A 16,463-nucleotide genomic window follows, 5' to 3' on the forward strand; every position below is an offset into this window, starting at 1 on the left:
GGCCGATTAAGTATGCTACGATAATCAGTTTTAAATGTATGGAAGATTTCTTTCTTTTTTTCAGTAGGCTAATGTAATGCGTCACCCGTCGTAAAATAAACTTTTTAGAATAGGAATTTCAGTTTCTGAGGATGAAACCGCAACATAAATTTAAGTAATCCTGTTGGAATTATTTACAGCAGATTCACATATCAGAAGTTTGTCATACACAAACGAAACAAAATTGTAACGTTCTGATAGGTGCCAGAATAAAGCGAAAGCCTTTTCATATTGAAATGAACTCATACCTTCAGAACATATATTATGCTAGATACAAGTGACGCATGCACTTTTTTGAATGAGGCGTTAGATATGTTTTGATATCACGGCGTAAGACAGCGTTGTCTCTAAGTATTTTTGTAATATGACAGAACAAATGTAACACTAATAAATATAACACTTTGTAGCATTATATTCCTGCATCGTTGTGTATTTGATATAAATGGGCTAGAAAATAAACAATAGCGTTGTGAGTCTCGCAAGCTCCACCTCCGTTCACGCTCATAAATTGTGTTTACAAACTTTCATTTCGGCAGAAGTTTCTCTCAAACGCAGAAGTCAAGATCCTTCAAAATGAGAGGCTATATTTTCATCACAGTCCTGGCGTTCACCTTCCTCCAAAGATCCACAGGTATATACTATTTTGCTTGTCTTCGCAAAACCATTATTTTATGTTACTTCCTTTTCACTGTTTTAAATTAGAATCAATGTTATAAACCAAACGCAATATGTCAGTATATCTATAAAAACAAAATACCTAGAGCAGAGCTACAAGATGTCACAATTGTACAAAGTTTGTGTTATTTTTATGTGATTATATATGATTATTTTCTTGTATTGTTGACTGGCGTTTAAACTAAAGCTTGGATACATTTATGCAAACGAAAATGAATCTAAACGTTCAGAATTGCACATCTCAAAATTTAATTAGTCTGAACTACCAACAATTTACTTCTTCCTCTTCTTCTTTTTTTTTTTTTGCAGTTATGTAAAAACGAATGTCTTCCTGTTTGTCTCACATCACATAGTTCTAATATAACTATATAATTCCCATAAAGATCGCATTTGCATCGTCACAGCCCAAAACATCATTTGATTGTATTGAAATTTGCCATCTCACCTAATGCACACCTGACAGACACATTCCTGACCTATCCAGTTAGACAACATTTTTAAGGAAATAGTTTTTGTTCAAAAAGCAGACTCACGTTTGCTTGACAATAAGAATGGTTTCACTGACATTCCACGTGATACTCTAAGAATATCAAGAAAAAAATATACCTGTATTTCTGTATTTGTACAATGCTTCACCTTAGTTTTACAACACATCAGATAGCATGTAAATTGCCCTCTCATGTGCCTGTTGTTGTAAAGGGTGGTGTGCAAACAAATTATACAGACCAGGAAGTTGAGAAAGAAGAGTATTCTGGAATGTTACATACAGTTACATAAATACATAAGCTGATTTGTTACACCAGAGTGACAAAAGAAACTGCTTCTATATGAGATACTAAACAAATTCTGATGAGTATCCCATTATGAATGCAATTTTTTTGTATGCATTTTTGTTTTACTTTTCTTACCATTCTTTTGTATTGTTTTACTGTCCTTCAGCTTCTTTAGAGTTAAAAGGTCCAACTGAGCCGATTCTGGAAGGACAAGATGTGACATTGGAGTGTGTGGATACAGAATCCGAGTTGAACATGAGCCGAGTTCACTTTGAGAGGCTCTCCAAGGTGAGGTCGCTAACACACAATGGCAAGGAAATATCTGGTACACATTTGCGCTTTGATGTGCACTTGCCTGTAAATGTCAAGACAATAGCAGATTTGAACTGAATGACACCTTGTTTGTCATGGGAGATGAGAAGGGTTTATTTATTGTTGCTGTCTGTGCACGTCCTCTGTAGCGATGCAGGTCTGATTACTGTATAAACAGAAAGCGAGAGATCTAAAATTACAAGCCTATCTGTCAGGGACGCCTACTCTCAAATATCCACACAACTGCTCTCATGATTTCATAAACAAACTTATAGGGAAGTAGCAAATAAAGAACAATAACATTATTTTGAATTTATTTGCTTGGAGATCAAGATTGCAACTGGTATTTAAACAGCAGGAGGCAGTGTGCATTTTAGTGAGCTTCTGAGAGCTGTTATTCTGGGTTTAATTAGTACCTGGCAGTGAGGGGCCTTTGGAGGATTCAAAGCATCTGCTGCTTCTGTCAGTGCAGAGTCTGTTTGTCACCTTTTCCAGCTAAATGCATTCGAGCAAAACAGGTTTTCCATACCAGCAATCACAAAGACAGATGCTTTGTTTTGCAATCTCTCATTAACCTGTGTTAGTGCGACCCATGTGCCAGTGCCCCGAATAGTCCACTTCCTCCAAGTGTAACATACTTTATCAAATTTGGCAAGTGTTCCTTCCATCAGCAAGACATTTTAACCCGTAAAGCCTAAGCCATTATTTTTGCTAACCAGATTCTAAAGCCTTTGGATTATCAAGCTGATCAGGTTGACACATTCTACTACATTCTACACATTCTACTACATTCCTTCTGCCATATCAATGATACTTTACTTTTCAAACAAGTAAAAGCATTTTGGTATCATTTGGTCATGGTGCAACTATTTTTTTTTTTTTTTTGCTGTGAAATATAAGAAAATATTAACAATTACTGGACTTTTAACTGCTTTGCTTTATATATTCATCCATACATATATTTTTTAGAAAATCTATTATATTGTCATAAATGGCTTTTGAGGAATGTTTATGTGTGTATCTCTAAATTGGCATTGCATTAAATGTTTTGCAATAACCACAATAAAAATACAGAGTATTGGTCATAAAACTAAGCACTTTAATATCAGGTTGCACTTTATTTTACAGTACTGTGTACTTACATTTACTTATAGTGTACTTACAGTGTATTTATCTAAGAAAGTTCTGGTAATACAAGGTAACTACATGGGGTAGGGTTAGGTTCAGGGTTAGTACCTAGTTATTACATAGTTATTGTAATTACTATAATAAGTACATAGTATGTACATGAGGAACAGGACTGTAAAATAAAGTGCTACCTAATATCATCTTAATAAAGTATATGGGAAATACAAAGTAACAACTGATATTTATATGCATTTTATCTAGTAGTGTGTTACACTTTTATCAGTATTTCATCTAACTTTTTGCCAAATCCAATTTGATACTCAAAAAACTAAAATTTCAAACTATTATTTTACATGTAAGGCTTTATAGGGTTAAGGAAGATTTGTTCAAGGAAGGATGAACAAGCATTCAAAATAAACAAGTTCCCCCAAAATGAAATGAATGTTATTACAAAATCTGTCATAAAAATAGTTTTGAAGAATTAATTTTTTTTTTTATGTTGCCCCAAACAGGACTAAAAAGCCATCACTAATGTAGTCAAAGTAAATTTGCTGTTAATATATTAAGTTAATCATATTCAAGCTACAGGAGTGAAATATATCTATTTTTTGCTGCAGTACCGGGGGGTGTGGTACCGGCTCGAGTCAGATCAGGCGTATTTCTACCGTCGGTGTTTTCTGTATGACGTGGATGTGAGAAGGGAGGATGGCAGACTGCTCCTCTTCATCCCCGGCATCCAGTCCTGGTCCGAGGGTCCATACCGCTGCGTCAGTGAGGACAGTTCTGCAGCAGACAACTCCTCCCAGCTCTTCACCATCCCCTTACACTGTGAGTAAGAGACATCAAGGGCAGCATGAAAAGTGCTAACGATCTGTGAAGCAAATCCCCACTGATACCAACTGCTACATACATAAATTGATCGGTCTAGATTGTCCAGAAACTTCAATCCTTCCATCGTTGTATGGGAGGCAAGTTGCATCTGACATTTTGTTGCAAGGAAGTTTTATATTTGGGATTTAAAGATTTGAGGACAAATAAAGCTCTTTATCTCCCAAGATGACAAAATCAATATTGGTATTGATTGGGGGCTTTACACTGGGCAGAGATGATTTGACAGTGGTGAAAAACAGATGGATCGATACAGAAATGTTCAGTATGAATTATCAGATTGAAACAAGATGATCCGTGCTCACATTGTATTATTACAGTGAACCTGGACTTAATATACTATAATCATTTATGATAATCCATCAGAGTCACCAGCAAGTTACAATACTGTTTTGAGGTCAGTAAGATTTTTTTTTGTGATTTTGAAAGAAGTCACCTATGTTCAGCAATGCTGCATTTAGTTATTGATCTATTTATTTATTTATTAGCAAAATTTAAGCAAAAAGAGTAATAGTGTGATTAGATTATCCCTATTTTAATAGATTTTTAAAAAATATTTATTTAGCCATTGCACCAGCCTCTAGTGTCACACAATCCTTCAGAAATCATTCTAGTTTACTGATTTGGAAAGATTTTTTTTATTAAAAAAAAAAAGGTTATTCTGCTTAAATGGATATATCATTGTAATATAAATAGAAAGTTTATAAGAACATTTATTTGATCTAAATCTATTTAAAAAGCCTTTACTGCCACTTTGGATGAATGTAATGTATCATGTCTGAATAAAATTATTGATTTCTTTCAATAAATCTTACTGATGATGTTTATACATGTATATTTTATGAATATCTAAACAATTATGTGTACATAGCATATCTTATATAATATTAAATATATACTGAACATTTGTTATTTTCTGAGCTATGAAAATTCAGAATTTCCATGCCCTACTTCCTTGTTTTTATGCTATGCAAATGTACCCTGGAGCAGAGCTGTTTTGACTAATCCGTTTCATCCTCAAATGTTCTCTCTTTTTCCTCTCCCAGATATGCGGGAGGTGGCTGTGCACAGGGCTGGTTTGGGATACTTAACACGTTATTTCAACTCGGTGCAGGACCTCAAAGTACGCTTAGGAGATGATGTGGAGCTGGAATGTTCTACTTCAGCTTCTGAGGCACCTGAGTACTTCTGGGCTAAAGAGGTGACAGATTTAATATCTAATGCTCTGCTTCTCTTCTTCCTTACAGTTTTTTTTAAACATGATGCATTACTCTGTCTACTGCAAAACTGCTGTTTTGGGGTTGCAGTTGCCTGTTTTCATATAAGTTTCTCATACATTTGAGAGAATGACCTGGAAGGCCAGCTTGCTGTTGAAGTGAAAATAAGCTTATTCACACATGTCTAGGGAAAAGGCTGTGAAAGTTGTCAGATTGAAAGTTTAGTCAGAACAGGTAATGCATTCTACAAATCAATTCTGAATTTATTTTTATTTTTTTATTTGAGCCGTGTGCAACCATGGTCCAAAAATGCAGCCAAATGTGAGCACAAGTTGGCTTTAGTGAGGAAATAAAACTCATCAGGGGCCAGTTACTTCTTAGTGGCTAGTTATTTAACAAAATGGTTAAAGTAGAAGTTTAAGTTTAAGCAGTATGTGAGAATGATAATCATACAATCACTGATATAACTCGCACATGTGATTCAAATCAAAGGAATAAGCCACGTGAGTCTTAACAGATGTTTGTTAAAGAAAACATCTGTCAGGACTCAAGCAGCTTCCACCTTAGTGGTAATTTTTTTTTAATCTCGGAAGTTTAGTAATGTATTTCACCATGTGGCAACACATGTGAAATATTTATCATACTGAGCAACCAAAAATGTATATATTTTAAGGAACCAAATCTTGACGTGCTGTTTCAAGGGGACTGAAGTATATTTCTCTATTTTGCAATATCGTTTTAGCCCCTGCTATAGGGACAGTACCAAATGTTTTCTGTTAAGGCTAGTTAAACTCCATTCACTCACTACGGGCTGGTGAGACAATTGTTCATTGTGAACCTGTGAGTAATGGTGGATCATATATGTAACATGCTGTAAAAAGCATGTGCATACTCTGTTATGACCGAAAAAATTCCCTCCAAATGTCATGGTGTGGGTGACTAATGACCGTAGAATCTCATGAGATGGAAGTGCAGAATTACTCATTCCTGTTATTAGGATGTCTATTAGTCTGTCCTCCACCACCACACGTCACAATTGTGCAGTGTCATTCTCTGACAGTTCAAGTACATATTTTCACTTACTCTGTTTGGTTTCGAATATGCACTTTTGGATTTTTATGAACAATTTCTTATGAAGACTTAACCAGAAAAGTCAGCTTCCCTTAAATGTCAGAGCATGGTCTGTTTACTGTGGTGTGCCTGCACTCCAGCAGAGGAAACAGGAAGACATTAGAGCCAACAGATTAGCTTAAACAATGGTACTTTGGCTTGACTGGGAATCCCCTTAATTCACTTTCATTTAAATTGAAATGGACTTTGTTGGCAGGCTGCAGAAGTTCTTTTAGTGCCAAAAGCATTTGAATGGATATGATGTGCTCTGAATGGATTTTGAACAGGCATTTGTTTCCTTGAATTGTACGGTGTTATGTTTTATTTTTGCTTCATTACTCTCTTATGCTCACTTTCATTATTTTTATATATTGTAACTGGTGCAAGGATTCCTAGGAAACTTTTGGCAGATTTTGTTTTACTTTTGTTTGACTTGTTTTTACTTTAAAGGGGGGCTACAATGGTGTTTCGTGTATTCAGAGTTGTTCACAGTGTTAAAGAGATGGATTCTCATGCTAAACATGTAATAATTTGGACGAAAGACCAAGTTTTGGCTGTTTTTTTCCTATCGTGGATCTAATGATGTAGACGATGGTGGAACCTTATTTGATCATTTCTCTCAGAAAAGCACGTCCGTGCACACACATTGACCAGAGGAGAGCGAGACGCGCACATCAATGCACTTCATTGGGAAATCGTTGGAGGCGCTTCATAGGATTTGTTAGAGAATATCTCTAAATAAGTGTGTTTTTGGATGTGAGGGAAAGTTTACCGTGTTCAGCATCCCCAAGAACCCAGTGTTAAACGAAAAGGGGATGCAGGTTGTTTTTCCGGGGCAGCAACGGAGTGTAGCAAGTGCATTTGTGTGTTCTGGTCATTTCAGTGACGACATGCCTCCAGGAGCTCGGCTTTTTCCGGAGAGAATCGGAAAGCTTTATTTTTTCTTTTAGAAATATGATAAAAGTAAAGACTTTTTGGAGATATGAATGATGCAATACTACTCTACAGGCACTCAAGATTAACATGAGATTAGGTGAAACTGTGTATGTTATGTAACCTTGAACTATTGCGTTATTATTTAAAAAGAATACAGAAATGGGAATTCACCGTCTTGCATGCTTCCCTTCTTAAGAATTAAAAATTCTGGCTTTTCTATCTTACATCAGCTCTCTCATGGATTCCTGCTTTGCTTTTCACTTTTCAATAACTTCTTCCCTGTCTTTTTTTTTCTATCAAGGGAGAGGACTGGCTTTTGGCCTCCAATAAGCTGAAGTTGGAGAAGGTGAGGGAACAGGATGGGGGAAGATTCACCTGTTCGGCTCAGTCTCCTACTGTGCGTTCCCTCGTGAAGAAACGAACAATCAGCATCACTGTTCTAAAAGGTCAGAACAGCAAAAAGGGTCTACAGTGTGCCTTATGCTTATAGTAAACAACTCGGGTTGATTTGTTTATATACAGAATGTGTATATGATTTAAACCTTTCATTTGATATGAATAGCACTGTTTATCCAATATTCAGTTTAAATGATCTGAATACAACAGGAAGACATTTGGAGCCAATGGATTATCTCTAACAGTGGTGCTTCGGCCAAATGTAAGCCTGTGGAAGACAAGATTGACCTTGCGACCCCACTCCATTTAACTTCCATAATATGACATATTCCATAATGAGACTGGACAATAATATCTGACTGCCATTCTGTAAGAACTGAGAATTATAGCTTTAATAGTTAACATTAATTTATGTTAAATAGCTTTAGTAATTTGTTCTGAAAAAAAAAAAAAAAGTATACCAGCCACTGTTAAGTACATTCAAAGTGTAAACATTTAAGCCATGGAATCAAATTGATATCAGCCGAAAATTATAGTCATTTCAGAGAAAGAGCAAGTTATTACACTTTGATTTGATTCGAAGACTATAAATTATTTTATTTGCACTAACGTGAACTGATAAATCACAATAAGAACTTGATGTACATAAGGTTGAATTTGATTTAGTGCTGATACTTACCTCACCTGCACAAGATTGAGAAAATACTACCAAAGAGTTGATCGAGTTAAGGTGTTTTTATGGTGTATAATATGTAATTGTCTCTGTCTTATAGAGGATGCAGCATGGTATAAGACAACCACCGGTCACATTTTTTTCACGGTAGCTGGAGCAGGATTGATTCTTCTGGTGGTTGTGATAGCAATGACCACTTACCTCTGCCGCCGAGCCAGACAGAGGAAGAACAAGGGACCCATGTAAGTACTTTGAACCACCCTAGTCATGTTGTCTAGGAATGATTTACGTGGGTGTTTGACCTCCACCCCTCCTCCATCATGTGGTGTAGAGTCTGTGTATTATTGTGAGCATCAGATGATCACTTCTCTCCCCCTGCATCTTCTCACTCCCTCAAAAGCTGTCCGGACAGGCTAGTCTATGTGCAAATAAATCTCACTAACCACATTCTCCCTCAGGTCCAAATCTGTTCTTATTCTCCCCGATAAAATGCTCACTCTGTCGTATTTCCTTCTCTCGTCCTTTCAGTGATGACCGCTCCCAGAAGAAACCCATCTACAGAGTCAGCGTGGAGTCCCTGCCCTCCACCGCCTCTGACAAGCAGCCGCTGGTGTAAAGAGCCAGAGTGATGAAGGACTGGAAAGGAGAGGAGAGAAAAGAAGACGAGAAAAAAAGATTAGGGAGTATTGGGTATTCACAGCAGAAGAGAGTTAATGAGAGTTTTGCTCATGGATTTTGTTATGCTCTTGGGTCTTCGTTCAGATATATAATTAGGAGACTGTCTATGCGGGGAATCGAAAAAGTATACAAAGTGGGGACAAGTGATGGTTTACTGTGTGTCCTTTCCAGTGTTGATGGCAGCAGTGCTCTTCAACAAAAGGTGTGCAATTTTCTCTGTATTGATTCAACAACCCTGCAAAATTGAGTAAAGGCGAAAATATGTTTTTGTGAGGTGACATTGAATGCTTCTTTCTTCCCACCAGCCTTTGGTTGGCTTATTTCTTCAAACTGATTAACATTTCTTTTTAGGAAGACTACCATCTGCAAGCTGTACGATCATTTAGTCAGATGTAGACATTTTTTGGGGTATTGCTTTACATAAGTATATAATCTTTTACTTCATTTGAAAGAACAGTAGATAAGATCCAAACTAAAACCGAACCAATTACTCTAGAAGCACTTTGAAACTGTAGCACTTTTTTTTACTTAAGTTTGATTTTTCCGTATCTTTGAATTTAAAGCTATTAAAATAATTTTACAACACAATCTGCCTCCAGTGTTGTTACTGATCTAATTAAGATAGACATCCATGTATGCCCAACTTTGAAGAAATCTCAAGAGAGTTCATCTCTATGTAAATGGCATTTCTGCTGTTTATAAAAAACTCTTTCCATTTCAGACTTTCAGACAGGTATTAAAAGAATACAAGTAATTTTCCCAGTTCTGAAACATAACACATCCCCTAACTGACCATTACAAAATACAATTAAACAATATCACATGAGCACGACTATCATGTGATTTGCATATTGTTCTTTTACAACAAACAAGAAGTTAGTATCTGAGTAACTTATTGCCAGCTACTTTGACTATTTTCCAATGAACCAATTCTAAAGCAAAATCAATTCCATAATGAACCACTGATGAGTGAATCGGTCTAATGAATGATTCAATGATTCACTTATACTCGTGTATGATGCACTATTTGAAGGTGTCAGAAACTTTGGTAGACATCATCAAGTACACTTATTCATGTGCAGTGTAGGAAGCAGTGACTGATGCTATGTCTAGTCTCAGTAAATGATTCAGTGATTGTAATGTCACTTGACCAATCAAATTCAAGGACAGGGATCATCAATACAACCATAGCATTGTGCATACGGTTTGAAATAATACTACGTTTTTATTCTAGACCTGTATTTCACCTTGGTCTCTAAATGGGTGGTAACTATGCTTCTGTCCAATCTAATAATGTAGGTAAGAACTAGAAATGTGTCAGGAAACTCTTTGAATACAAAAGAAAAGGAGAACAAATCCATACCTAAAAAGGCCTTGAGGCAGTCCAGAGGCATTTCTTTCAGAATGTGACACATCTTATCTTTACATGCTGCCACAAGCTTAACTTAGTTTGACATGCCTGCACTATACTCAGTTACCACATAACCACAACTGTTTCTTAATTTTACCCTCCAACGCTTTAACCTTAGCAGTTAATCACTGTAAACATTATCATAGCTACTCATTTCATTTCTTCTGTCTGCTATATTAGTGTTTCATTTTGTGTGGTTTTATTACTAGTGCGCGGCTGACCAGAGGCCACCATTAATAACTGTTTTTTGCGTGCCTTAACAATGACAGTTCATTAATGAAGGTACATGCCATGGAATACAACATTATTACACAAATTATTCACTATCTCTCTTCCTCTCCAGCGCTTTTTCATAAAGTCCTTGAACAAGAGGATATATTAGCATGGCGAGTTCTTAGGAGTATAAACATCTGAAATGGCTACGGACCTAAAAGAAAAAATCTAATTTTTTAATTTCGCTTTCTCTTGGGGCTCTTCAAAGTAAATGGCCTGCAGCAGGAAAGGCTCCAATGGGTCACGCATTTCACATTTACATCATCTAGATAATGGACTTTCATAAAAGAGAGGTCTGAATAATAAAAGCTCTAAAATGTCCACTGACCTCTTCAGAGCTGTACAAACCCTACACACCTATAATTCAGAGAATACCCATTCCCCCCACTATTGTTAACTAGGAAAAGGATCCCAAACATCAAAAACTGCTCATTTGCAGCATAAATATTTTATTTCAAGACGCCATGAGTTGCAATTTAGAAATTCTGATGTGTTAAAAGTATTTCTCACCTACTGAGGTGTTTGTCAACAGTCATGATTATTTTCTCATTGAAATGGCTTGCAGCTTCCTTTGTATACATGTTTCCGTTTTTAAATTATTTATGCTGTGACCAAAGAAGTCCAAAAGGTTTGATGTATGCTGGCCAATTATAAACTACTCTGGCAACCAGGCAGCTCTACACGTGGAGAGAATGAAAGCAAACAAATGTTTTGGATCCTTCACTGGGACTTTCTGGCTGTTGATTTCTAGCTTGTCTGTGCCCATAATCTTCTAGAAGTGTGTCTTATGATTGACTATAATTGGACTATGGAACAAAATCTATAATAGGCAAGAGCAAAAACAAAGCATAATTTAGAGCAGCCAGTAGGCCTGTTGTTCTTTCTTTTTTTTCTTTTTTTTTGCTATGCATAATTTAACAACTGAGATTTCTTCTACCAGAAACGTGTGGTCATGTTAAAATTAATGTAATCTGTACCTGACTCTCAAAGCTTGTATTTCAGATAATATGATTAGTCTAGCCGTGGGTTCGCATGTTGATTTCAAACATCTAGAACCTCTTAAATGATTTTTGTGGATTACGTCTTAAAATTTAAATTCTATTTTATTTTTTCATTCTAAGAGCCAAGTTTGACCAATGAATGTAAAATCAACCCTCAACGCTGAAATATGTTAAGACACTTTTTTTTAAATATAAGTTAGGACATGTTTTAGAACATGACAATGATAATTGTTATTTAGCACATAATATTCAGTGTGACAACTTACCCTGCTGTTTTAGTTACCTAAATGTTATAGGCCTACTTGTATTTATTATTATTTTTATTTTTATTGTTTTTGCCATGAAAATAGACTTTGACGCTGACATGGCATTAAATAAATATAGCTATAGCCTATACTATAGGCTACTTGAGTTCTCAAAAAGGTTGACGTGTTCTGTGGACTATGGAGTGTGTTCAAACGTTTCATGTATTCAATATTTTACAGTAATATTAAGAAATTAAAAATGTTTACTGAAACAGTGAAAACTAGCCTCCATCTCCTCTATTTGACTAACGCACGAAAACCTCATTGTTATTCTCCAAATCATCACATGATGTCGCTAAACACAAACCATAAACTCATCTCTAAAGACTGAATTGTTTTAGGTTTTAATTACGCCAGTGAAATGAGCTTGAGGAAGATATGAAGTCGAGCTCGGGCTGGTTTCATGCCAGCTTGGCTGCTAATGATCGCGTTGATTCTGTTCGTCGTGTGTCACACAGTTGAATGAATCACATTCTAATTCCTTGTTCAGAATTGGTCCAGTCCGTGAATCTGTCATTTATCTCTGCGGATTCCACATTACACGCTAGTGATTCATTAAAAAGCGCAGTCTTCCAGTAAATTCGGATTATTTATATTCCGCGCTCAAAACTTTATTGATCGCCACTGTAATTCATCACGTTAATATATAGAGCGGTTCATTTGGAGGCTATGACTCGTTCCAGTAGCTGTTCTAGCGCTGTGAATTCGATGTCTAGCACATTGTCTTTTTTATAAAAACAAACGGTTATTTGTCTTATAATATTATAATCTTTACCCCGCCCATGATTGGGTGTGCGCCGGTCATTGTCACATCCGATTGGTTGTGGCTGAGCCCAAGAAAAACCGGCCCTGCTACATTTCCACCTTTCATTCTGAGCAGTGTATCAGATTGAGTGTGCGTGAGTAGGCTACTAGTATGTAATACACAACAATTCCAGCTAACACTGGAGTTGAGAAAAGACATATCTCGTAGGTGAGAGCCTGCGCGCACGTGTTATTCTAATTCCTATCAAAGGAAGAGGAATTAACAGAGAAATCGGAATAACACAACGATGGCATTTTCTTCTTTTTGGAAGTATTGCGCTTCCCTTACTCTCCTACTGCTCCTGTCCTATTCGCAGACAGGTAAGACACTATTTATTCAGTCCATAAACACTTTGGAAGTTAACTTGCCAGGAACGCAGACAGATGTTTCACTTAAAAATAACTATATTTTGATCTGTTCACTAATGTTGCCATCTCGAGATGTATGGAATAGCCATATAACGTTACATGTAAATACATTGGCATCGCCAACAACATGCTCATGGGTTCAGCAATTAAATGTGCTAGAAATCACGTTAGCCTTAGTTTTAAACGTACATGAAAGTGTAGCTAATTAATTTCGGTTCCCTCAAAGTTCTCTCTTTGCATGCTTTCTGTTGTTATTTGGTGCAGTTCAGGCTAATTTTCGTTTATTTTGTTTAGTAGTTTGCGTCACTCACCTGCATATCTGCTGACTCCGTTGCTCTAGTAATAAAGGGAAGTTCGCTCAATAACTGCTTGAACAGTAGCTACACATATGTGCTTGCCAATTCATTTTCTATAGGTGCGTTGACAGCGTGCTTTGTTGTCGCGTGCATCATTGTTCTGTGCAGTGCTTTTTCTTTGTGTGTATGCGCAGTGTTCTTTCATTCACTGATGTCCTTTGAGATCTCGAGGCGTTCGTATATGGCCATTGCGACAGTCAGTACAAGAGTGCAGGTACCCTGAAATAATGTCAGTGTGTGGATTGCGCTGTTCGGAGGTCCCGCTCCGAGCTCCTCCGCACAGGGGTTACTATCCCAAACCAGTCTCAGATACAAGCTGTCAGAGCAAATCCCAACACGGGCCGCGTATTTCATGCTTGCTATCGCATGATAAGTGCATCTGCCGTTGTCCTGGGATTTGGATTAGAAGAACATCTTGAAGATACTAGCTGGCCATTTATTTTTTTTCCTTTAAGCTGTGCCATCTGTTTGTAAAATGATTCAAATTAATAATTATTATGCAAGAGCGAAAATGCAGTTACACTGTTTTAGGTGTCTACGTGCAACTAAAATATCGTGTCTATGTCCGAAATGAATCTGTCCTGATATAAAGTCCATCATCAACCAACCAATTTATAACTTAAATTGCACACCAAAAAAAGTAAATTAGTTCGTAAATATATAAAAAATAAATAATAAATAAATAAATAAAATAAAAATCAGGCAGTTTATCGTGTTACTAAGGTCTGGAGTCGGCTGAGTGGATCGGAATGATCAATTCTCATTCTTGCTAACAGCGTTCAAGTTAAAGATTCCCGCTACCTGAGATCCACTCCGGGTTTTCTTTTCCTTCTCTCCTGCTCAAAAGGGAGAGAAACCCACTTCAAGCGAAAACAAAACGCGTTGACTTTTAAAAATGACATATTTTCATAGAAATTGCAATAAGTCGTGTAATGAACAGAATATGTACAATGGTATGTACGTGGTAAAGCCATTGTAGAATGGGGCCAAAGAAAAAAGGGAAATTATAATTCCTCAATTCAGTCCCTCTCTTCATGTTTTGAGTTTTATGGAAACAATATTAACATTTTTATCTGTTTGAGATTTCTAAAAGCCTCCTTTGTTAAATTCAGCTATTTGTGGTCAAGCTACTAGCAGGTTTGTATGTGCGGTTGTTTGTTTTGTCTAATAATCAGTGAGCAACTGAAGATGCTTTTTTAGCTACACATTGCTATTCTTGTATGTGGTTGTGGCCACATTTGGATATGAAGACATTTTTAGAATTGTATTTTAGTGGACATATTCTTTGCAATTATGGTTATGTGTATGTGCTCATTGTTCAAATGGCAGGATGTCTCTTCATTTGGACCTTAGAGGTCAAGAGAGCACTATGGAGATGACTGTCATTAATCTCTCCAGTGTCACGAGGTAAAAGAAGAGGGAAAAAGGGGGTTGGGGAGAGAGAGAAGGATGGAGACAACTGATTACCTTCATCATTTATTTAAATAGAGAATTTTTATACCAGAATGCAGATCTTGTTTCAGAAGGAAACATGGAAAAGTTAGTTTCTTAGAGATGTAGCAAGAGGAGAAGATGTGGGAGAGAGAACGGGGAGGATGAAGATGGAAAGTGTGTGAGATGAAATGGTCTTTCTAGCTACTGAAGCATAATGAAAAAGAGAGAAATAGACAATGGAGAAGAAGTAAAGATGTAAACGGGGTGGAAAGGTAGAAGACTGCCAGTGAAACAGATGGAGTGACAGGGATAATGGGAGGAAGAGACTTGTACCTTTAAGAAACCACTCTATCATAGACTGTGAGAGCAGGGGAAAAGAAAGATATAGAATAGTGTGTGTGTGTGTGAAGGTGTGTGTAAAACTGCCCCTTCCCCCAGCACAACAAATACAGAATGTAGTATGCTCAGTGACTGTGTGTGTCCCTTGGGCACAGGCCTGCAGACTCATGTTGTGTTCTCCATCTGAGCCCCTCTTTCTCTTTTTGCCTCTCTCATTGTCTTTCTCTCCATCTCTCTCCCTCTGCATGCCCTTTTTTGCAGCGCTGTGTGACTGACACACACGAGCACACACACAGTTAATGGCCACAACTGCGCCAGCCGCATTCTGCACGCTGCATTCTTTGCCTGTCCCCTCTCATCACTGGCCCTGCACAGTTAATCATCTCTATTTGTTTATTCGATGGCAAACAATATGAGAGTCATTTGTTTGAATCTGTTTTTCAAATCATCATTTTTGGGGACTCTTGTCAATGTTGCTTCTGCTAGAGGGCCCAAATGCCTCCTAAATTGGAAAAAAAGTTTAAAAATAGCTGTACAGTTTAAGAGAATTTGTATGGATTTTCTTTTCTCTTTGAGTAAAATGCAATAACATATTGTAGTTCTAGTTGTTGTCTCATTATACAGTTTGACATGACTAGTCATGTGGAAAAAGGTTGAAAAACAGCCATTGTTTTAATATATCAGGGCTCCATACTGCGACTAAAATGGTTCCAAATGCAGCAAATAATAAAAATTGATGATAATAATTTAAAATCTAATTGCCATTGGCAGAATTTGGTAACACTTTGTGCATCTATATGTGGTTTTGGCAGTTATTCTCAGTGTTACCAACATCCAGTAATAACCAGCTTAAGTTTCTGATTCGTGAACAACTGGCTTTTATGAACTAGTCAAAAAGATTCACAAAACTAGCTTGTAAGTTGGTGGTTTGAATCAGACTCACTCAGTGAATCTTGAGTGAGCACTGTAACAATAGTTATGTTTCTATCATTCTATGTTTCTTTCAAAGATGCAAATTTAACTTATGCAAAAAACTTGAATAACGCATAAAACATTTGCGAATAAAGCAACGTTTCCATCCAACGAGTCAAAGATAACAAAAACATCAATTCTTGATAAACTGGCACTAAATATCTCTAAGAAAACTAGGAGAAGCCAATGAATATAATAATTTTCATATGTTATACATTCCTTGTGCTTCAGAGAAAGCAGCCGTAACACAATAATTGCAGTCATTGGTTTTAAAGGTGTATGCCTGCTGTCATGTAAGACAGTATTTATACAGAAATACTTTGATGACAGACTTTTCTCAGCCATTTCAGAATGACCAAAACAACATATAGATG

General features: G+C 36.7%; 2 protein-coding genes across 2 annotated transcripts in view; both read left to right on the forward strand.

Annotated features, from left to right (window-relative positions):
* Nucleotides 1–427: 427 nt before the first annotated feature.
* On the forward strand, nt 428–9,413 carry LOC113116725 (vascular endothelial growth factor receptor 3). Its single transcript, XM_026285048.1, has 7 exons — nt 428–670; nt 1,654–1,775; nt 3,545–3,755; nt 4,862–5,016; nt 7,380–7,524; nt 8,248–8,389; nt 8,676–9,413. The coding sequence occupies exons 1-7, from the start codon at nt 613–615 to the stop codon at nt 8,761–8,763; spliced, it is 921 nt and encodes a 306-aa protein (XP_026140833.1). The 5' UTR covers nt 428–612; the 3' UTR covers nt 8,764–9,413.
* A 3,253-nt stretch (nt 9,414–12,666) lies between these two features.
* The window catches only part of cadm4 (cell adhesion molecule 4), a 129,197-nt gene continuing 125,400 nt past the window's right edge, over nt 12,667–16,463 (forward strand). The window contains exon 1 of the mRNA XM_026285052.1: nt 12,667–12,940. Within this exon, the coding sequence (XP_026140837.1) occupies nt 12,868–12,940 (73 nt within the window). The 5' untranslated portion in view covers nt 12,667–12,867. The remainder of the gene's footprint in view (nt 12,941–16,463) is intronic.

Source organism: Carassius auratus, chromosome 16 (assembly GCF_003368295.1).
Source record: "Carassius auratus strain Wakin chromosome 16, ASM336829v1, whole genome shotgun sequence".
Lineage (NCBI taxonomy): Eukaryota > Metazoa > Chordata > Actinopteri > Cypriniformes > Cyprinidae > Carassius > Carassius auratus.

Bases quoted from the DNA above. Each gene is read 5' to 3' on its own strand.
- LOC113116725 (XM_026285048.1), top strand. From the start codon at position 613: ATGAGAGGCTATATTTTCATCACAGTCCTGGCGTTCACCTTCCTCCAA. The intron at 671-1,653 runs GTATATACTATT...ACTGTCCTTCAG, and splicing joins CTTCCTCCAAAGATCCACAG to CTTCTTTAGAGTTAAAAGGT. The intron at 8,390-8,675 runs GTAAGTACTTTG...TCGTCCTTTCAG, and splicing joins AGGAAGAACAAGGGACCCAT to TGATGACCGCTCCCAGAAGA.